Source organism: Myotis lucifugus, unplaced genomic scaffold, assembly GCF_000147115.1.
Source record: "Myotis lucifugus unplaced genomic scaffold, Myoluc2.0 scaffold_131, whole genome shotgun sequence".
Classification (NCBI taxonomy): domain Eukaryota; kingdom Metazoa; phylum Chordata; class Mammalia; order Chiroptera; family Vespertilionidae; genus Myotis; species Myotis lucifugus.
Genome location: NW_005871179.1, coordinates 3,308,964 through 3,331,399, shown reverse-complemented (window position 1 = coordinate 3,331,399; position 22,436 = coordinate 3,308,964). Strand labels below are relative to the sequence as shown.

Below are 22,436 nucleotides of genomic sequence, written 5' to 3'. Positions count from 1 at the left end.
ATTGTGTTCTTCCGGCAAGCTTTCTGAGAGCAAGGAATGCTTTTTATCTTTATAGTTTTCAGATTGTCTTGCATATAGCAAACACCAGGTAATTGAATTTGAAAGCAAGTACATGCAGATTTAGGAATGTTAGACTAAGTGGTAAAAGTTGACTTAGTAGTCTGGTTTTTATTTTCTCAAATCTTTAATTAGTCCAAGTAAAATTTGTGAGACTAAAATATCAAACTTTAGGACTTGAAGCTGTTGGTTTAATTCTGACCCTTAAGTAGTTACCTACTCTTGGGAAACATTCTGAACCTCAGCAACCTCAACTGTAAAGTGGGATAGTGAGTTGTGAGGATTAAATGATGTGTAAAGCGCTAGCACAGTTCCCTTTGACCTATAATTATTAGATAACAATTTGTCACCACCATTTCCTTCTATGTGTAAATTCATGGTTAAATATGGTATGAAAATACAGTGCTCTTTAATTTTTTTAACGTGGGCTTTTTTATGTGTTTGGTTTTTTTTTAACCAAACAAATTTAATTGGAGAAATGGGATTAAGGTAATTCTTGTTTATTAAGAACCAGACTATGTATATTTCTTAGCGTGGGAAATCTTGGTATATGTTGAACCTAACTTTTAAGGTATTTTTGAATGATCTGGAAAAGGGATTGTAGTGAAGGTAACCAACTACAAGAAAGTAAGAGACTGAGAAGACAGAATAGTGGTATTTAAGCTCTGATAATGAAACGGTAAGAAAAATACAGCTAACACTTGCTGTCCAGGCACTGGTCTAAGCACTTAACATCAAATATTTAGTCTCCAGGACAATACTATGAAGTTACTCTTATTATCCTCACTTTTACAGATGAGAGAACCATGCATACAGAGATTAAATTAGCCAAGGTAACAAAGTTAGTAAACAGCATAACTAGGATTTGAAATCAGTCTGAGTCTGAATCCACACACTTAACCCTCTCCACCCCTCCACTATAGTACCTGCAACAAATTGTACTTAAGAAAATATTTTGGACCTGGCCTACGTGGCTCAGAGGTTGAGGGACGACCAGGAGGTTGTGGTTTGATTCCTGGTCAGGGCACATGCCTGGGTTACGGGCTCCATCCCCAGTGTGGGGCATGAAAGAGGCAGCTGATCAGTGACTCTCTTGTTAATTGAGGTTTCTATCTCTCTCTCCCTCTCCTCTCTCTGCAATTAATATAATATATATATAGGCCGTGGCTGTGTGGCTCAGTAGAGCATTGTACATACACCAAAAGGTTTCCGGTGCAATCCCCTGTGGGGGTGCATGCTAATAGATGTTTCTCTCTCTTCCCCCTTTTGTCTCTCCCCCTGCCCACCTCCTTCTCCTCTCTCTGAAATCAATGAAAACATATCCTCAGATAAGGATTAAAAATATATATTTTTTGTACTACTTACACAAAATATTATAAAATCATTTTGAATGCATCAGAGTACTAGAACAGGGCAGTGAAGATGACAAGGCCAAGATATAGAAAAAGAAAACCCATAGAGCAGAGCCTAGCACTTGGGTCAGTGACTGAGGTACCTCTGCCCATTTTCAAAGATCTGTGGCAAGACCCAGACCACTCTTCCTTCACTATTCACATAGCTCTCCCTGTTCCTTACCCGGCTTTACTCTGCACTTCTCAGCATCTGATGCATTATATATTGTAGTTATGTGTTTGTTGACCACCCCTTCTCCTTCATAGCTAGAATGTCAGCTCCACCAGGACAGGGATCTTTTGTCTCCTTTGTTTACACTATATCTCCTGTTCCTTGAAGAGTGCCACACACACACAGTGGCTTCTTACTAAATATTTGATGAATGGATATTCATCTTCATTTCATGATGGAAAAATAACATAGTTCTAAGGGATTTGGATTTTGAATATAGACTTTACTAGACAAGTTGATATTTAACTGTGATGACAAATGCATTTGCAGACATGCAAGGACTCAGTATACCCATGCTTGCTTTCTGAGACAAAAATAATTTATAATTTGTGTTAAATGCTTACATAATAAACAAAATGCTTTTAAGCATATCACTGTTCTTTTTCTACTTTCTACAATTAGGAAAATATAAGTTAGTGTAAATAACTCAGGAATCAGTAAACATTTGATAGATTAACAATCCCCAGATCTTGAAAGGATACTCAGAAATCTATCTTACAAAAGCACACAGTATAGAACATTTGCAAAGTTTATTGGAACTTCAAATTAGTTAACTCCTTTATTTTATTTATAATACACTATAAAAATATATCTAGATGTTCCTATTTCATTCTATAGGGCTAGAAGACCTATTTAAACCAGAAAGTGGAATTGCAAAGAAATTATAGACCAAATACAGATATAAGTGTAACTATTAGGAAAGAAAGGCAGAGTTATCACTCACTGTTTGCAACAACATCATGATTGTTTACCTTGAAAAGTGGTCAGTGATGTGGTTGATTGCAAGTTAAAGATGTACAAATCAGTAGGTTTCTACTCTATGAACATTAGAAAAGAATTGACAAAATGATCTCATTTTTAGAATAGTATCAAATGCCTTGGGACAAGCAATGAAAATCAGTTCAAAATGTATGTGAATAATTATAACAAACAATAACAATAATTAACCTTTGTAGAGCATGTAACATGTGCCATGCTACTCATATAATTCAACCTTCCTGGCCATTCTCTGAGGCAGAAAGAATTTTTATCTTAATCTTACAGATGAGGAATATTGTGATCATATTGTCAACTGAAAATTTTACTGAAGGTGATGAATATCTGAATAAAAAGAGAAATATGTCATTTCCTAAAAGAGGGGGAGGGTGTGGAGGAGGAACTAGTGTTACAAAGATTATAGAATTTTTATTTAAAATTTTTTTAAATTGATTTTGAGAGAAAGGAAGAAAGAGAGAAGCATCAATTTTGTTGTTCCACTTATGCATTCATTGGTTGATTCTTTTTTTAAAATATATTTTTATTGATTTCAGAAAGGAAGGGAGAGGGAGAGAGAGGTAGAAACATCAGTGATAAGAGAGAATCATTGATTGGCTGTACACCCCACACTGGGGATCAGGCCCGCAACCCGGGCATGTGCCCTGACTGGGAATCAAACTGTGACCTCTGGTTCATAGGTCAACACTCAACCACTGAACCACGCCAGCCGGGCATCATTGGTTGATTCTTGTATGTGCCCTGACCAGAGATCAAACACGCAACCTTGGTACATCAGGATGATGCCCCAACCAACTAAGCTACCTGGCCAGGACAAGATGACAAAATTTTTTAAAAATATATTTTTATTGATTTAAGAGAGGAAGGGGGAGAGAGAATAATTGATCAGCTGCCTCCTGCATGCTTCCCCACTTGGGATGGAGTCTGTAACCCGGGCATGTGCCCTGACCGGGAATCGAACCACAACCTCCTAGTTCATAGGTCATCGCTCAACCTCTGAGCCATACCGGCCGAGCAAGATGACAGAATTTTTATTTTATTTTTTTTATTTTTTTTTTAAATTATTTTTTTTATTTTTTTTAAATACATTTTATTGATTTTTTACAGAGAGGAAGGGAGAGAGATAGAGAGTCAGAAACATCGATGAGAGAGAAACATCGATCAGCTGCCTCCTGCACATCTCCTACTGGGGATGTGCCCGCAACCCAGGTACATGCCCCTGACCGGAATCGAACCTGGGACCTTTCAGTCCGCAGGCAGACGCTCTATCCACTGAGCCAAACCGGTTTCGGCGATGACAGAATTTTTAAATTAACATGTTGATTTTTTGCATTTTCCAAACTAATTCAAACTGGATTTACTTTTTTTAATGTGACGTGTTGAATGTAAAGTAGCTTTAAAGAGTAAGTGAAGCCAGCCTGAGAGGAGATTCCATCCACGAATGGGACAACAACATTCAAGACCCAGTTACAACAGGAGAACTCAAGTTACTCAAGCAAGGGGCATTCCTAGAGCACCCAAATCAGGAGATCTAAGAGACTGCACCAGTAGATCTAAGAGACTGCAACACTGGTTCCCACAAAACACCTACGATATAAGACCACCCCACGAAGACTGGGAAGCATAAAAGTTTGATCTAATACAAAGAGTATATGAGCCCTAGCCCGTGGCTCAGTTGGTGGAGTGTCCCATATGCCAAGAGGTTGCAGATTCAATCCCTGGTCAGGGCGCATACAGAAGGCAACCTCCCTTCCTCCCTCCCTCTATCTCTCCCTTCCTTCTTCTCTCTAAAAATCAATATATATGTTCTCGGGTGAGGATTTTAAAAAAGAATAAATGAAGATAAATGAGAAAAATTTTTTTTCAAGATAGGAAAATGATGAAAACCTGTATTGACAAATTAAGCAACAAGAACTTGAGAGAATGTGAATTACATTGCTGGTGGAAGTATTAACCACATTGGATAACAATTTGGCATTTCATTTAAAAGTTGAACATTCAAATTCCTTAAAATTCAACCATACCATTCTAGGAATATGCCCAAAGAAACTTTTGCACATGAATGCTTCATTCATTAAAATAGTGCACCTTGTTCACAAAATGCTACAACTTGTTTCACCATTGATTGGATACTATGAGATTTTCAAAATGAATTACTTACTAGTATATGGCAATGAAAATAAAAACTACAGCTACATGCAACAACATGGAGAAATCTTGAAAATGTATTTGATAAAGCAGTTTTTTATAAAATTAAACATGTTTATGACTTAGCAATTGCACTTTTTAAAAAAAATATACTTTATTGATTTTTTACAGAGAGGAAAGGAGAGGGAGAGAGAATTAGAAACATCGATGAGAGAGAAACATCGATCAGCTGCCTCCTACACACTCCCCACCAGGGTTGTGTCCGCAACCAAGGTACGTGCCCTTGACCAGAATCAAACCTGGGACCCTTGAGTCTGCAGGTCGACGCTCTATCCACTGAGCCAAACCGGTTAGGGCAGCAATTGCACTTTTAAGTACTTACCCCAGAAAAATAAAAACTTAGGTTCACCTGTGCATGAATGTTCATAGCAGCTTTATTCATAATAGGCAAAAACTGAAAACCATATGTCTCCAATAGGTGAATAGTTAAAGCATGGTATATCCATACCATGGAAGACTGCTCAGCAATAAAAAGAAATGACATATTGATGACTGCAACAATTTGTGTATATCTTGAGAGAATTATACGGAGTGAAAATAATCTTCAAAGGTTACATACTGTGTAATTCCACCAATTTAACATTCTACTTGTTTGTTTTTTAAGAGAGAGGAAAAAGGAGAAAAAAATATCAATTTTGTTCCACTTATTTATGCATTTATTGGTTGATTCTTGAATGTGACCTGATGGGATGGTACCTGTAACCTTGGCTTATCAGGATGACTGTCTAACCAACTGAGCTACCTGGCCAGGGCTAATTTTACATTCTTGAAAAGACAAAATAATAAGAGATGGAGAACAGGTTAGTGGTTGCTGATGGTGAGGGAGAAATAGAGGGAAGGGACTGTGGCTGTAAAAGTGTATAGCATCCTATATAATAAGAGGCTAATAAGATCATATGTAATACCTTAATCAATAAAGAAAAATAAATAAATGGCTAATATGCAAATCGACCGAACGGTGGAACGACTGGTCACTATGAAGCGCACTGACCACCAGGGGGCAGACACTCAGTGCAGGAGCTTCCCCCTGGTGGTCAGTGCACTTCCACAGGGGAGTGCTGCTCAGCCAGAGCCCTGAGCTGAGCTCATGGCTGGCGAGCACAGTGGTGGTGGTGGGGAGCGGGCCTAAGCCGGCAGTCAGACATCCCCCAATGGCTCCCAGACTGTGAGAGGGTGCAAGCCAGGCTGAGGGGACACGGACACACACAACCACCACCCCCGTGCACAAATTTTGTGCACTGGACCTCTAGTGGAGAATAATCCTGGTGATGAAACTGCTCTGTACTTTGACTGTGGTGGTGGTTACATGAATCTGATTAAACTGCATAGAACTAAGGACACACCCAAATAAGTGCATGTAAAACTGGTGAAATTTTAATAAAGTCAACAGATAATGTTAATTTTCTGGTTATGAGATTGTATTGTAGATATGCAAAGTATAGAGAAAACTGGGTGAAGCATACAGAGATCAGTTATATTTTACAACTGCATATAAATCTATAATTATCTCAGAAGTATTTTTAAGAAATAAGGCCCTAAACTCTAAATTGTGCCCTGAGAAAGAGATTTGGGAGACCATGGGCAATATGCCATAATTTTCTTTAAAAGTAAGAAGGGAAGCCCTAGCCAATTTGGTTCAGTGGATAGAGTCGGCCTGTGGACTGAAGGGTCCCAGGTTCCATTCAGGCCAAGAGCACATGCCTGGGTTGCAGGCTCGATCTCCAATGTGGGGTGTGCAGGAGGCAGCCAATCAATGATTCTCTCTCATCATTGATCTTTCTTTCTCTCCCTCTCCCTTCCTCTCTGAAATCAATAAGAGAAATATATTTTTTTTAAAAAAGTAAGAAGCGCCTTAACCGGTTTGGCTCAGTGGATAGAGCGTCGGCCTGCGGACTGAAAGGTCCCAGGTTCGATTCCAGTCAAGGGCATGTACCTTGGTTGTGGGCACATCCCCAGTAGGGGTGTGCAGGAGGCAGCTGATTGATGTTTCTCTCTCTCATCGATGTTTCTGACTCTCTATCCCTCTCCCTTTCTCTCTGTAAAAAAAACCCAATAAAATATATTAAAAAAATAAAAAATAAAAAAAAGTAAGAACGGAAGACTAAGAGGTTTAATGACTTGCTGAAGGTGACACCAAGCTTGTAGCAGAGATGGGAATCAAACCCAGTTCTATTCAGCTTAAAAACTCATGTTCTTTCCTTTGAGACATACATTTTAAAAATTGTTCTCATCTGCAGGAGCTACCAAAAAGTTGAAAGATTAAATTATAGTAAAAGAGTAAAAGAAATGCCACACAAGATTAGTTGAATTTGATCTGACTAATGTAAGGAGTGACATGGGGTTAAGTACTTGCTCTGTCACTAATTAGTTTTGTGATCTCTGGCAAGTTACATAACTTTTCTGAGCCCAGGTTTCTCTGGTTGTTAAATGAGGATAATCCTAGTTATAAAGACAAGATGAAACAATACAAAATTCCTGACACATAGAACACATTGGATAAGATATGATTATTGAAAGTGTCTGGCTAGGAAACAAATGGGTCACCTCTCTGTGTTGTTTACACCTCAGCTTTTCTTTCTTTGGCTCATGGGACATCCAAGGTCTCTAGAGGCTCAGGCAAAGATCATTTAAAGGACTTAGTTTCAAAAAGTTTGTCTAGAAAGTACTTTTGCCCAAGGATAAGCCATTTTTAGGAAGCTACTTGAGTTTTCCCCCATTACATCCTGTTCCTAGCTCCAAGAGAAGTGAAACTAAGGAGAAAAAAACAGAATTGAAAAAGAAAAAAAAAGATCAGGTAACTGAACATCAGAGGCACCCACAGAGCCCTTTTATTGCCTTTAGCTGCATAACTGTCTGAGGTTAAAAACTGTACTTCCCAAAATTTTACAAAATAAGCTTTTTCTTGTTTAAAAAAACCTACCCCCGACACACACATGCCATTGAGAGGCAATAATAAAAGTATGAGCTTTGGCCCTGACCGGTTTGGCTCAGTGGATAGAGCTTCGGCCTGCGGACTGAAGGGTCCCCGGTTCGATTCCAGTCAAGGGCATGTACCTTGGTTGCGGGCACATCCCCAGTAGGAGGTGTGTAGGAGGCAGCTGATCGATGTTTCTCTCTCATCGATATTTCTAACTCTCTATCCCTCTCCCTTCCTCTCTGTAAAAAAATCAAAATATATATTTTTTTAAAAAGTATGAGGTTTGAAGTTAGAGAAAGCCTTGGTTTTAATCTTTGGTACTTTAATAGCCTTTGTTTTATCATTTTTTTAAAAAAAATATGTTTTTATTGATTTCAGAGAGAGAGAAAAGGTACAGGATAGATAGAGAGAGAGAAACATCAATGATGAGAGAGAATCATCTATGGTTGCCTCCTGCAGGCTCCCTCCTGGGGATCAAACCTGAAACCCTGGGCATGTTCCCTGACCGGGAATCAAACCATGACCTCTGGTTTATGGGTTGACGCTCAACCACTGAGCTACACTGGCTGGACTGATTTATCAATTTAACTTCTCTGAGTTTCAGTTTCCTCAATTGTAAAATGGGGATTATACCAGCTACTTCACTGAGTTAATTTTTAGGGTAAGTGAGGTAATATTGTTCAGTGTTTGATACATTGTAGACATTTGAATACATGTTCAGTCCTTCCCCTTCCATACATGGAAGATGACTCTTCTTGAAGACTCAAGTTGCCCCTTAATGTTTTGCTTTCTAGGCTAACCTCCCCTGATTATTTTATCCTTTTTTTTTTAAATGTCTTTCTTTTTATTGATATTAGAGAGAGGGGAAGGGAGAAGGAAATAGAAACATCGATGAGAGAGAAAAATCAGCATCGATTGATCGGCTGCCTCCTGCACACCCCCCTGCTGAGGATCAAGCCTGCAACCCGGGCATGTGCCCTGACAGGGAATCGAAACAGCGACCTCTTGGTGCATAGGTTGACGCTCAACCACTGAACTACACCAGCCAGACTCTTTTATCTTTTCAATTCTCTTTTATTTAAATCATTGTTCTCTGAATTTTCAAAAAACTTTCATATTAAAAATTTTGAGATAAATTGGACAAAGGGATTCTCTGAGATCTGAATAGTTCAAAATCTAGCAGAAGGATCTATGTTGTAGGAAAGCTTTAAATTCATAGGCTGCATTACATTGCATATAAACAAACCTTTCTACTGGGTTCAGTTTTTGTAGCCCTGCTTCCTATAAGGCATACAATAGATTGACTTTTGAGTCTTCCTGCCCTAACCAAGTAAAGTTTCTGGAAAGTGTTATAAAGTATAGCTGAAGGCCTACATGGTAGCAATTAAGAAACACTGAGGTACATAGATAAAATGAAGTATGGCATTTATTCCTTTAGAACTTTTTTAAAATATATTTTTATTGATTTCAGAGAGGAAGAATAGAGAGATGGAAACATCAATGATGAGAGAGAATCATTGATCGGCTGTCTCCTGCACGCCCCCCCTCCCCCCCCCATTGGGGATCAGGCCCATAACCCAGGCATGTGCCCTTGACTGGAATCGAACCTGGGACCCTTAAGTCTGAAGGCTGATGCTCTATCCACTCAGCCAAACCAGCTAGGGCCCTTTAGAACTTTTGAGGATTGAGTACCGAGTTTTCCAGCCTAAAAACTCAAGAAAAGATGTATTCAGAGATGATGGTAGACTCAAAACTAGTGACTACAAAAAGTTAATATTAGCAGTTGGTGGGAAGGGGTGGAGGTTACCACCAGTAAAATAGCAAACAAATAAGATGTTGAATGAAACATTTAGTCTGTTGATTATAAGGTCAGATTTTTTTTCTATTCCAAGCAGTGAAAATAGGCACTGCCATTTACAGTTCCTCTCATAGGAGTAAATGTTTAGTTAAGGATACTTAGAATATGATTAGCAGTTTTAATTGTCAGAAAGGAAGGGAGTATGTGCTCTAGGATATAAGTAGGTCATTTAGCTCACTGTATACTGTAACATCTGACATTAGGCTTTTTAATAAACAGGAAGCTTTCTGTTTGAAATTCTGAACTCTTAGGAAGTCTGTGAGGGTCAAAGTAAATTTCCTTCTTCATCTGTGTACTTCACAATTGGACTTAGTCCAAACACTTTTTAAAACTGTCAAAATTTTAGATTTGCAGAATGTCTTTGAAGTAGTATATATTTTTTAAAAATATATTTTATTGATTTTTTACAGAGAGGAAGGGAGAAGGATAGAGAGTTAGAAACATCGATGAGAGAGAAACATCGATCACCTGCCTCCTGCACACCTCCTACTGGGGATGTGCCCGCAACCCAGGTACATACCCTTGACTGGAATCGAACCTGGGACCCTTCAGTCCACAGACTGACGGCTCTATCCACTGAGCCAAACCGGTCAGGGCTGAAGTAGTATATTTTTATGCCAAACCAGGTTTTCTTTTTTTTTTTTTTAAATATATTTTATTGATTTTTTACAGAGAAGAAGGGAGAGGAATAGAGAGCTAGAAACATCGATGAGAGAGAGACATCGATCAGCTGCCTCCTGCACACCCCCCAGTGGGGATGCGCCCGCAACCAAGGTACATGCCCTTGACCGGAATCGAACCCGGGACCCTTGAGTCCGCAGGCCGACGCTCTATCCACTGAGCCAAACCGGTTCGGCCAAACCAGGTTTTCAAAGTGTGGTCCCTAGACCAGCAATATCAACATCACCTGGTAACTTGTTAGAAATGCAGATTCCTAACACAAATCCCAGATTGGGGTTCTGGCCCAGCAGTCTAGTTTAAAAAGCAAGCCCTCCAGGTGATTCTGATGCATACTGAAGTTTGAGACCCCTTGCCTTAAAATTACAGAAGATAGAAACTGTGGAAATATTATATAAGGAGAACATTTTGTGTTATTTAGAATGTCACACTGATTTTAGGGAATATAATTATGTATTTTGGGGGGGGGGGGGGAGTATTGTTTGCTTCTCACATGTGCCCTGACCAGAAATCAAACCAGTGACCTTTCAGTGCACGGGAGGACGCTCAACCAACCGAGCCACACTTACCAGGGGGGAATATAAATTTTTTACTGTTCTCAGTACACCATAGAACCTTTTAATGGATGTTCATTACCTACATACACTACCCCCATCTCTATTAGTATTCCTATCATAGCACTTAACTATACTTCATTGCTAACGTCATTAACTGAGAACTCCAATATATAAACATAGTGAAGTTGGGGACTATATCTGACTTGTTCTGTTGTATCTCCTATACTTTATAGCAGGAGTGGGGAACCATTTTTCTGCCAAGGGCCACTTGGATATTTAGAACATCATTTGTGGGCCATATAAAATTATCAACTTAAAAATTAGCTTGCTATATTTGGTCAAACATTTAATAACTCACCCCTAATGCCTTGGCAGGGCCAGACCAAATGATGTCATGGGCCGGACATTCCCCACCTCTGCTTTATAGGATAGGTGCCTGGCCTTTAGTAAGTCTCGCATATAGGTTAATGATTATACCTGTTTCTCTCCTTTCATCTGCCTTTTTTAAAAGAAACACTCAAATGCTTGCAAAGGATGGGGTGAATGGATGGAGCTCCCTAATGATAGGAAATAATTTTGGATGCCAAGGTTCTATCTGATGAAACTGTCCTAACCTGCGAATTAAAAATACATTGGTGCATTTTTCCTTTAAGACATTGACTGAATTTGGGCTAGCTAATGTCGATACTTCTCAAGAAATGGGCTTCAATTAGCATGTGTACATATGTTATTTTCTGTTTTTATAGCAGCCTCATGAAGTAGCTATCACCTCCATTTTATACATGAGAAAACTAAAAACCAGAGCAATTAAATAACTTGCAAAGCTCACACAATTAGTGAGTAACCGTAAGAACCAGGTCTTTCAAACTCTTAAGGACTACTACTGTCCATAGTACTACTGTCCCTGGAATTTTAACAGGACTCTCCATTGTATATTTAAATTATTGATTTTTATTTTTTCATCAAGATACGACTTTGTACTTTTTCTTGATGCAGATTTTTATTTTTGCTTTTTTCATTTATCCTTTTTTCCTCATCTCTCCCCATTAATGTTGTTAAATCTCTTTATTCTAAGAAACATTTAAATGTCTCTAATGTAGACATTCAGGTGGGGTTTAAAGAGCAAACTGCTCTTACTAGGAGCAGGCTTTGGGTTTTCTGATCAAGTTAAGCTTTGGTGCTTTTAGTTATAGCACATTGATCTGAACTATTTGGTGTCATTACATGGTACTCCATGTTATTGCTTTATGCAGACTTAGAAATTTACCTTTATTCACCAGAGCAAAACTCAGTTAAATTCTGTTTCTTTTATTCAGAAATTGAGAAGATTCAGAAAGGGCTTTCAAAAAAGGACGATGAGGAGAATTACTTGGATTTATTTTCTCATAAGAACATGAAGCTGAAGGAGCGGGTACTGATACCTGTCAAGCAGTATCCCAAGGTAAGACAAAAAGTGCCTCATTTCTCTGAGTTGTCTTTGTAGGAGTGAGTCATGAGCTCTAATAACGACTTCCAGAGACTGTGGTGCATCAGAAACTTAAGCCTTTGAATCTTCTCTTCCATACTGTGTACTTGTTTGTGGCAGTTGAAACAAGTAAGTCCATAACTGATTGCATAGCTATAGCCAGGAAAGAAATGCAGTCATCTTATTAAAAAGGGTTTCTCAAATGTTTGTTCCGGCTCAAAGTTCAAAGAAAAAAAAAAAAAAGAAACCTAAAGAGTTATTCTGTCAAAAGATTTCTTGACATGAAATCAAAATGAAGGAAGTTATAGCATAAATCCTTGAAGAGGTGGTTAACTGTATTTTTTACTCAAAGTTTTACTTTTAAAAAAATGCTTTCTCGCCCTAACCGGTTTGGCTCAGTGGATAGAGCGTCGGCCCGCGGACTCAAGGGTCCCAGGTTTGATTCCAGTCAAGGGCATGTACCTTGGTTGCAGGCACATCCCCAGTAGGGGGCGTGCAGGAGGCAGCTGATCGATGTTTCTCATCGATGTTTCTAACTCTCTATCCCTCTCCCTTCCTCTCTGTAAAAAATCAATAAAATATATTTTTAAAAAAATAAAAAAATGCTTTCTCCACCTACTCCTTTTTCCTTTTTTCAGGAAAGCAATTAGTTATATTTAGTTTACAAAAAAAAAAGAAAAAGAAAAAGAAAAAGTACTAAACAAAGATTCCATGTGTGTGTTCTGAGGTGACTTCCTTAAAAATGTTTATCTATGTTAAAGTACTAGGGGTTGCAGTGTGATAGTACATCTGAAATCCCAAAATCAACTCTAGGAACTACCACTTTCATAACCTTAGGCTAATCACTTCATCAGTACAACCTCAGTATATCCTTCGGTAAAATGGGAATGAAACTCTACCTGTTTTATAGGGTTGTTGAGATCAAATGAGATAGTACATGTGGAAATATTTCATAGGAGGATGAATATTTAGAAATCTCTTTTTATTTTCTGTCAGTTCAATTTTGTGGGGAAGATCCTTGGACCACAAGGGAACACTATCAAAAGACTGCAAGAAGAGACTGGTGCAAAGATCTCTGTGTTGGGCAAGGGCTCGATGAGAGACAAAGCCAAGGTAAGTTCACTTAGTGAAGCAAGAAGACACCCTAATGCAAGCATGTCAAACTCACAGGCTAACTTGGGCCAAATAAACAAGGTGTAAGTTTATGTGTGCTGCAAAAAAAACACAAAAGCTTTGATTTTCATAGAAATGTAGGTTTATTTCGATAGAGACATGCTGAATACAAAGGGCTGAAATAAATGAGCAATCATTAACATAAAATAATAGAACATTTTAATAAAAATTAATATTTTTTCTTGAACAGTAACTTACCAGACACAGAATAATTGCTCAAATTAATAAGCGTAACACAAATAAACCTATTTTTCTTGTTCTGTGAAAGCGAAATATTTCCTGTTGCGCACACCAAACAACTCAGTACAAGACTAACGACGTGGCAATTGGCTGCTAAAATATTCGCTGCTAGTATTAGTGGAGAGAAATGGTGAGCCTGCATGTGAGGCACGTAAGCGAAATGAATGCAACACGATTATAGTAATCAGTCATTAGCGAATGTTGTAGTTCATTAAAAATTACATATAACAGGATATTATAAAAATCAAGTTACAAAATTTTTATTAAAATGTTTCTTACATACTGTTATATTGGCTGGGCCGCAAAAATATTCATTAATGGGCCGCAAGTTTGACATGCTTGCCCTAATGCCGCCTTGTAGCCCAGGGTCCAGTCTGAATGCCTTATGGAAACTAGCACTTGTATATGTACAGAATGTGACTCCTTTAAATTTGTATTGGATGTAAGAGATTATATAGATCAAGTTAGTTTGTAACCCTGAAAGAGTCTAGGTGTGCCCAGGTGATTGTTTTTTTTCTGACTTTTGATTGCATAGTAATAGAAACAGCAGTGGCAACTATGGCATTAGAAAGCTTATCTATGAAAATTTGGAAGGGATGCAGTACTGAAACTTACCCAGACTAAAAACACATTCTCTTTCCAGTAGCATGGAAAAGTGAGAGCAGTAGTGTTATACATGCAGGCAACACTGAGGATTAGTTGTCTGGTGTTTTTTTTTTTATAGCCAGCTCGAATTCGAGGCTAAAAGAAGGTATTCCAACAGGAGCCATGAGTAATCCTGACAACAAAACCTAACGCTTATTTATTTTTTGTGTCATAGCCCAATATGTCTTGTATTCTTTGTAAGTGCCAAAAAACTTCCCACCAAAACAGAATATTCCTAGCCTTCTAGGGTCAGGTTTTAGATGAGACATACATGCTACAGCCTAAAAACTTACTCTTTCAGTCCTCCTTTTATGCAGCCTAATTGATGAACATTGTTCTCTCAGACCCTCTTCTTTTGTCCATTCTCATTTCTCATTAGAAGAATCCAGTTAGGGCCGAAGTATGATATTCTAGCTAATGAAATTTACATGAGATTTTCTTCTCTCTATCCTAATTTCTTTCCTCCCCAGAACACCCCAGGCCATGTAAGCACATAGGAAGGGCTGGTGATTACCAGCTCTACCTGGAATTTAAAAGCACATGCTTGGCAATGAATAAATGAGCCAATCAAGGGTTGGCAAAAAGTGTAGAGATTCCTCAAAAAATTAAAAATAGAACTGCCATGCACTATTGTAATTTCACTTCTGGGTATTTATCCAAAGAAAACAACAACACTAATTTGAAAAGATATATGCAGTCCTATGTTCAATGTAGCATTACTAATAATAGCCAAGATATGGAAGCAACCTAGATGTACATCAGTAGATGAATGGATAGTGGGTGCATGCTGGAATATTATTCCTCAATTCAAAAAAAAAAGAATGAAATCTTGCCATTTGAACAACATGGATGAACAGAGGGTATTATCCTAAGTGAAATAAGACAGAAAAAGACAAATGTTGTATGATCTCATTTATATGATTCTAAAAACACACAATAAATGAATAAACGAAACACTCATTTAGAGAAGAAGCTGAGGGAAGGGGTGGGGAATGAGAATAAAAATAAATTAATTAAACTTTATTTTATTGTGCTTTTTCTTTTCACTTTTTTTGTCAAAAAAATTACTAAACATACAGAAATTATTGAATGTAACCCATAGCCAATGAAGAAAATCAGTTGATAGAAAGAGATCTGAGCCCTAGCCAGTTTGGCTCAGTGGATAGAATGTCAGCCTGCGGACTGAAAGGTCCTGGGTTGTGGGCTCGATCCCCAGTAGGGGGCGTGCAGGAGGCAGCCGATTAATGATTCTTTCATTGATGTTTCTATCTCTCTCTCCCTCTTCCTTATTTTCTTCTCTGAAATCAATAAAATATATTTTTTTAAAACAAGAAAGAAAGAAACCTGGAAATAATAAGAGATTTGGGGATTTGCAGACAAGACTTTAAAATAGTTATTATAAATATAATAAATTTGGCCCTAACCGGTTTGGCTCAGTGGATAGAGCGTCGGCCTACGGACTGAAAGGTCCCAGGTTCGATTCCAGTCAAGGGCATGTACCTTGGTTGCAGACACATCCCCAGTAGGAGGTGTATAGGAGGCAGCTGGTGGATGTTTCTCTCTCATCGATGTTTTTAACTCTCTATCCCTCTCCCTTCCTCTCTGTAAAAAATCAATAAAATATATTTAAAAATATATATATAATAAATTTGTTCAAAGATGTAGAGAAAAAATAATTAGGAGAGAGATGGAATGTATAGAAAATGAAAATGTAATAGCTGAAATGCAAATTTCACTGGATGAGCATAATACAGTGTAAGACACTGAAAAAGAAAAAAGAAGAGGGTTGTAAATCAGAGAACTTAAAGGCAGGACTATTCAGGCCAAAGTAAGAAGATAAAAAGGACTGAAAGAAAATGAACAGAGTCTTAGTTGCCTGTGGAACATTATTGTGCAATCTAACATTTGTGCAATTGTAGTTCTAAGAGGGGAGTCGGGCAGAAAACAATTTAAGGAAAAAGTTAAAAAGAAATAAATGTTTGGCAATGAATCAGTGATTGGCAAACACCTATTATCTGAATAGAGACTGGAATTTGTCTTTTTTATACCTTCTAATAGCTCCACCAGGGATTTAAAATAATAGTTAACTTTTGGCAGCAAGACCAATTGTAGGTTTAGCAGGTTGTATAAATTACTATTCTCCAGAGCTTGTTTTACTTTTTTCTTATGCTTTACTGTGTTCCTTAGATGTTACAGTTATTTCTTGCTGTTTCTTTGACCTTGAAGTTAAAGGTGTCATTAAATACCTAGTCTGTGATGTGATGTTTTGTTTCGTTTTTCCACAGGAGGAAGAGCTGCGCAAAGGTGGAGACCCCAAATATGCCCATTTGAATATGGATCTGCATGTCTTCATTGAAGTCTTTGGACCTCCCTGTGAGGCTTATGCTCTTATGGCACATGCTATGGAGGAAGTCAAGAAGTTTCTAGTACCGGTAAGGAAATCTATATCCTGTATCTTTTGAGCAAGAGAGAACTGGATTTTGTGCTGTTGCTAAGGCAGGGGTTCTTAACCAGGGTCTCTGCATATCAGTATCTTAGGTCCACAGCATGTCTGGCATTCTAACATCTGGTTAACAAAGATTTAACAGTTTCTTCACTGAGCTAAGTATTTTGGTACTAGTGTGGAACCAGGCAATTATAGGAAAGTGACTTAAGGATTTGTGTGTTAGACTTTTCAGAGTCTAGAGCCGTGGTCGGCAAACTGCGGCTCGTGAGCCACATGCGGCTCTTTGGCCCCTTGAGTGTGACTCTTCCTAAGCCTTAGGAGTACCCTAATTAAGTTAATAACAATGTACCTACCTATATAGTTTAAGTTTAAAAAATTTGGCTCTCAAAAGAAATTTCAATCGTTGTACTGTTGATACTTGGCTCTGTTGACTAATGAGTTTGCCGACCACTGGTCTAGAAGATAACAGCGAGAAGCTTCTAGTATCCAATCTTAATGGATTAAATTTGAACTGAGTGTGTTCAGGGCTTTTTCTCCTGGAGGAGTTTACTCAAGTAGAGTTTGATTAGAAAGGGACCTGATTAATACAGGCTTGACTGTTAATATTAAACAGATTGGTGTGCAGCTCCTTTGAGAATGTAATTGAGGCCCAAGAAGAGTAAGAACAGACCAGGTTACCTGTCTTGCTTATTACCATCTGGTCAGAGGGTCAGTTCTTTGAATAAATAGAAAATGGTGCAATTTTTGCCTTTTAGTAAGGCTCGGTAGTTAGTAGAATTAACATACTGTTGAGTATTTAATAACCAAGGTTGAATCTGGAACCTTAGAAAGCATTTGCAGTACTATTCAACTAGAAGTGAGTAAGCATCATATTTTCATCATTAAAACTAACAGGGGTGACTACAGTTCTTGGTTTTCTTGACTGTGTAAAATGAGGGAATTAGAACAAAATGTGGCCCGGCCTGTGTGGTTCAGTGGTTGAGCATTGACCTATGAACCAGGAGGTCACAGTTCGATTCCCAGTCATATTTTGTTTTCATATTTTTCTAGTCACAAATATTTTTGTAGGCTCCTAAAAAGAGCCAACAGCCTTGATACTATGTTCTTAGATCCCATACAATAAGCAGACTCTATGTTGCAGGGTCTATCCCCACTGGGGGGCATGCAGGAAGCAGCCGATCATCATTGATGTTTCTATCTCTATCTCCCTCTCCCTTCCTCTTTAAAATCAATTTTTAAAAAAATTTTTAAGAGAGAACTAAATGTAGTATCCAGAGGATGTAAGGACTGGTAGAGCAAAAATTTATAAGCATTGTGTACCTACAATGCTGAGTTTCAAAGATTCCAACACTGTCTCAAGTATCTCAGCAGCTGCTTTGCTTACAAGTACCTTGTCTTCATTAGGATGTTCAACATGAAACAGACAAATTTAAATATCCTGGAGAAAAACCCAGAGCTGGTCAATTTTTCCTTAAGGGAATTCTTTTGACTCTTTTTGAGGTGTTGTATTGAAGCATCCTGAGCCAATCCAGTTTCTGAACGTGACTACAGGGGAGTGCCCATCTCCTCTTTATCATTGGTCTCAGCATATTTCTCAAAAGGAATAGGCTTACAAGACTTCCATGTAAGTGGATCTTCAACAAAGATTCCTGCCAGGGAGATCTGGGTTTCCTCAGTGTTCATGTGGCATTTGGGAGACTCTAAAGAAATTGGCTGTCAGTGGTCACTTGATTCCCCAGTGTGAGTCTTAAGCAGCAGTAATGTGTAAGGTAGGAGGACGAGGTAAAGAGCTATGGAGGGGCATCTTTGTGGTGACTAGAATTTTCTATTCTTGAAATTTTATCCACCTGGACTGTATTAAAATGCATGTAGCATTAAGACTGAATGGCTCTGGAGGGGGCGGTCAGTTGGGGAAAAAGACATGTAAAACTTTAGACAATAAAAAAATTATTTAAAAAAAAAGACTGAATGGCTCTTATCAGGAAATATGTGAAAAGATTTGCAGATGACACTTGACTCAGTTCTTTCCTCTTGTGAAGGAAAAAGAATGAGCCTATTTTTGCATCCATTACCAGAGTTGTACATTTTCCCTTTGGAGCCATTAACTATATCAGAGACTTCCAGTACAGTAGGAAGAGCACTGGACTGGGAGCTTTATCTGCATCATCTTGAACAAGTTACTATTTCATTTTTTTGAGCTTTATTCATCTCAAACATAATGTTAAGTAACTGGTAGGTGCCTTGGGTCTGAAGTTACAAAAATGGCTCCTGGGAGTTCACAATCTAGTGAGAAAGACAGACCAGCAATTCTAAAATGATGTGGTAACTGCTCTGGTAGAGAAAATAAACATGGTGCCATGGAAAAAGAAGAGGGACTGGGAGGTGGCATCAAGAGAAAGTTTTTCAAATGAGGTAATGTTTTAGATTGTCTTGTAAGAGTGGTTTAAAATCCCTCAGGTAGACAAGAAAAGGGCATTAAGTTTAACTAGAGGCCCGGTGCATGACTTTGTGCATGGGTGGGGTCTGGCCCACCCGCCTTATCTGGGTGGAGGGGTGATAGGGGGTGGGGCGGGGCCGGCCGGGGGAGGGCCCATGGGTGGTTGGCCCGCCATCCCCATTCCCAGTCGTTCTGCTGTTAGGGGACAATTTGCATATTACCCTTTTATTATATAGGAGTGCCTGGCCAGCCTGGGTGAGGGGCTGATGGCTGTTTGCAGGCTGGTCACAGCCCCTTCAGGGTGGGGTCCCCCCTGGGGTGCCTGGCCAGCCTGGGTGAGGGGCTGGTGGCTGTTTGCAGGCTGGCCACAGCCCCTCAGTGTGGGGGTCCCCACTGGGGTGCCTGGCCAGCCTGGGTGAGGGGCTGATGGCCGTTTGCAGGCTAGCCACAGCCCCTTCAGGGTGGGGGGTCCTGCTGGGGTGCCTGGCCAGTCTGGGTGAGGGGCTGATGGCTGTTTGCAGGCTGGCCACAGCCCCTCAGTGTGGGGGTCCCCACTGGGGTGCCTGGCCAGCCTGGGTGAGGGGCTGATGGCCGTTTGCAGGCTAGCCACAGCCCCTTCAGGGTGGGGGGTCCTGCTGGGGTGCCTGGCCAGTCTGGGTGAGGGGCTGAGGGCCGTTTTCAGGCTGGCTAAGCCCCCCAGCGGGGATCCTCACCCCATGAGGGTGTGGCCAGCCTGGGTGAGGGGCTGAGGGCTGTTTGCAGGCTGGCCTTAGCCCCCAGCCACCCAAGCTCCCAGTGGAGGCTGGCTGGAAGCAGGTATCTGGGATTTATTTAGCTTCTGTAATTGAAACTTTGTTGCCTTTAGCGGAGGCCACAGCTGGCTCAGGGCTGGCAGGAAGCTTGGCTTCCTCCATCGCCCGGGCAACCAAGCCTCCTGCTTGCTCCAGCTCCGTGACTGCTGGCCACCATCTTGGTTGAGTTAATTTGAATATAGTTGCTCTGATTGGCTGGTGGGCATGGCTTAGGTTATAGTGAAGGTACAGTCAATTAGCATCTTTGTCTTTTATTAGTGTAGATGATTCAAAGCCTACATTCTGAATTCACATCTGGAGTCTGCCACTTACTAGCTCTATGTCTCCTTACTTCAGGGTTGTTTTGAAGATTAAACTGATAAGTTTATATAAAGCTTATTATATAATGCCTAATACATACAGCTTAATTTATTTGTTAGTGGCTTTTATTATTCTAGGAAGAGGAAACTATTTGCAAGAATGGATATGTAAGAGTATGCCAGAATCTGAACTACAAGTTGTTCAGCCTGGCTTGAAAGGAGGTTATACTTAGGATGGAAGTGATGATCTGGAGAGTTAGGCAAGGACCACATCAACAAGAGCTATGATCTATAATAATAAAAGTGTAATATGCAAATCGACCAAACGACCCAACAGCAGAACGACCGTCCAGACCACCTTCCAGACGACCACGCTATGACACGCACTGGCACCAGGCCAGCCAAGGCGGGTGTGATGCGATTGGTCAGGGGGCCCCTGCCATCGCCTCACAGAGGGAGGCCCAGGCCACTGGCCAGCAATGCTATGGCGGGTATGCAGAGCCGGCCAGTGATCGCCCTGCAGAGGGAGGCCCAGGCCAGCCAAGCGATCACACCCCACGCCTGTCGCCCACAGAGGGAGGCGACCAGTGGTGGGGGAGGGAGGACAGCACCGCACAGATGGCAAGCAGTGGCAGCGGCAGGGGTGGGACTAGCTGCCTGCATCCAGGGGAAGGAAAGCCCGATAGGCCCTGATCACTGGCCAGGCCTAGGGACCCTACCCGAGAGGTCCCGGTTGCGGGAGGGCGCAGGCTGGGCTGAGGGACACCCCCATCTCCCCCCAGTTCCCCCCCCCCCCTCCCCACACACACACTCCATCCCCCTGTGCACTAATTTTGTGCACCGGGCCTCTAGTGCAGTGATGGCGAACCTATGACACACGTGTCAGAGGTGACATGCAAACTCATTTTTTTGGTTGATTTTTCTTTTTTAAATTGTTAATTGGCATTTGAATATATAAAATAAATATCAAAAATATAAGTCTTTATTTTACTATGGTTGCAAATATCAAAAAATTTCTATATGTGACATGGCACCAGAGTTAAGTTAGGGTTTTTCAAAATGCTGACACGCCGAGCTCAAAAGGTTCGCCATCACTGCTCTAGTGTTTTAATAAAGATAAGGTACTTTCCTCAAAGAGGTAACAGGCAGGGTGCCATTTGACTTCAGAGAATGAATGATCTCTGATATTTCATCTGGGCTTTCAAATTTGTTCTTAGCATTCAGGGCTCATGTGAGCTAGAAGACTTCCCAGCAAAAGTTGGAAATATTACACAACAATCCTATTATCTTTCATTTGCAGGATATGATGGATGATATCTGTCAGGAGCAGTTTCTAGAGCTGTCCTATTTGAATGGAGTACCAGAGCCCTCTCGAGGACGAGGGGTGCCAGTGAGAGGCCGGGGTGCTGCCCCTCCTCCTCCACCTGTCCCCAGGTAAAAATAATGTAAACAACCAGAAATAGGATGTAAATTTGACCGCTAGTACCATCTCTCTATTTGGTGCTCTTATCTCCAGCTTAGAAGGAGTCATATCCTTCATTGAATGGAATTCTAGCTCTTGAGCATTTTGGCCATAGTCAAGTGTAGCAGTCCTTCTGAAACTTTTGGTCTTTTAATTTTGGACAGTTACAGCATTTTTACTTTTTAAATATGTTTTTATTGATTTCAGAGAGAAGGAGAGAGAGATAGAAACATCAATGATGAGAGAGAATCATTGATCTGTTGCCTCCTGAATGCCCCCACTGGGGGGTCGAGCCTGCAACCCAGGCATGTGCCCTGACCGGGAATCGAACCATGACCTCCTAGTTTTCATAGGTCGATGCTCAACTATTGAGTCATGCCAGTCAGGCCAGTTATAGCATTTTTAAATGATCGCTGACTTTAGCATTTTACCTTTTGTTACTGATCTTTATGGAGTGTTCCGACTCTCCAAAGCAGTTTATTGTGGGACCTGGGGAATCTTCCATTGTGGGGTTTTTACCTACCCATACTTTCCTCTAGGTTTTAATAATAGTTTTTTTAAGGCATCATAAAATCTGGCTAGTTCCAGAATTTGCACACAAATCTGACCATGTAAGTAGCCTATTTATTAAAAAACCTTTTTCAATAATAAAGATAAATTATAAAAAAGTAAGTAAAAAAATAATCTCCATTTAAAATAAACTTTCTTAGATGATGTGTTATGGAATCATGCACCTAAAACCTGTATAATTTTGTTAACTAGTGTCACCCCAATAAATTCAATTA

The 22,436-nt window shown here is 40.0% G+C and overlaps 1 protein-coding gene across 4 annotated transcripts in view; it reads left to right on the top strand.

Annotated features, from left to right (window-relative positions):
* Positions 1-22,436, top strand: part of KHDRBS1 (KH RNA binding domain containing, signal transduction associated 1) — a 38,502-nt gene that overhangs the window by 1,931 nt on the left and 14,135 nt on the right. For all 4 annotated transcript variants that reach the window (XR_001349347.2, XR_002830584.1, XR_002830585.1 and 1 more), the window contains exons 2-5: positions 11,989-12,113; positions 13,134-13,250; positions 16,481-16,627; positions 21,490-21,623. Coding sequence is in view for 1 of the 4 variants with exons in the window: in XM_006094254.2 (XP_006094316.1) it covers positions 11,989-12,113; positions 13,134-13,250; positions 16,481-16,627; positions 21,490-21,623 (523 nt within the window). In the remaining 3 variants the exon portion in view is untranslated. The remainder of the gene's footprint in view (positions 1-11,988; positions 12,114-13,133; positions 13,251-16,480; positions 16,628-21,489; positions 21,624-22,436) is intronic.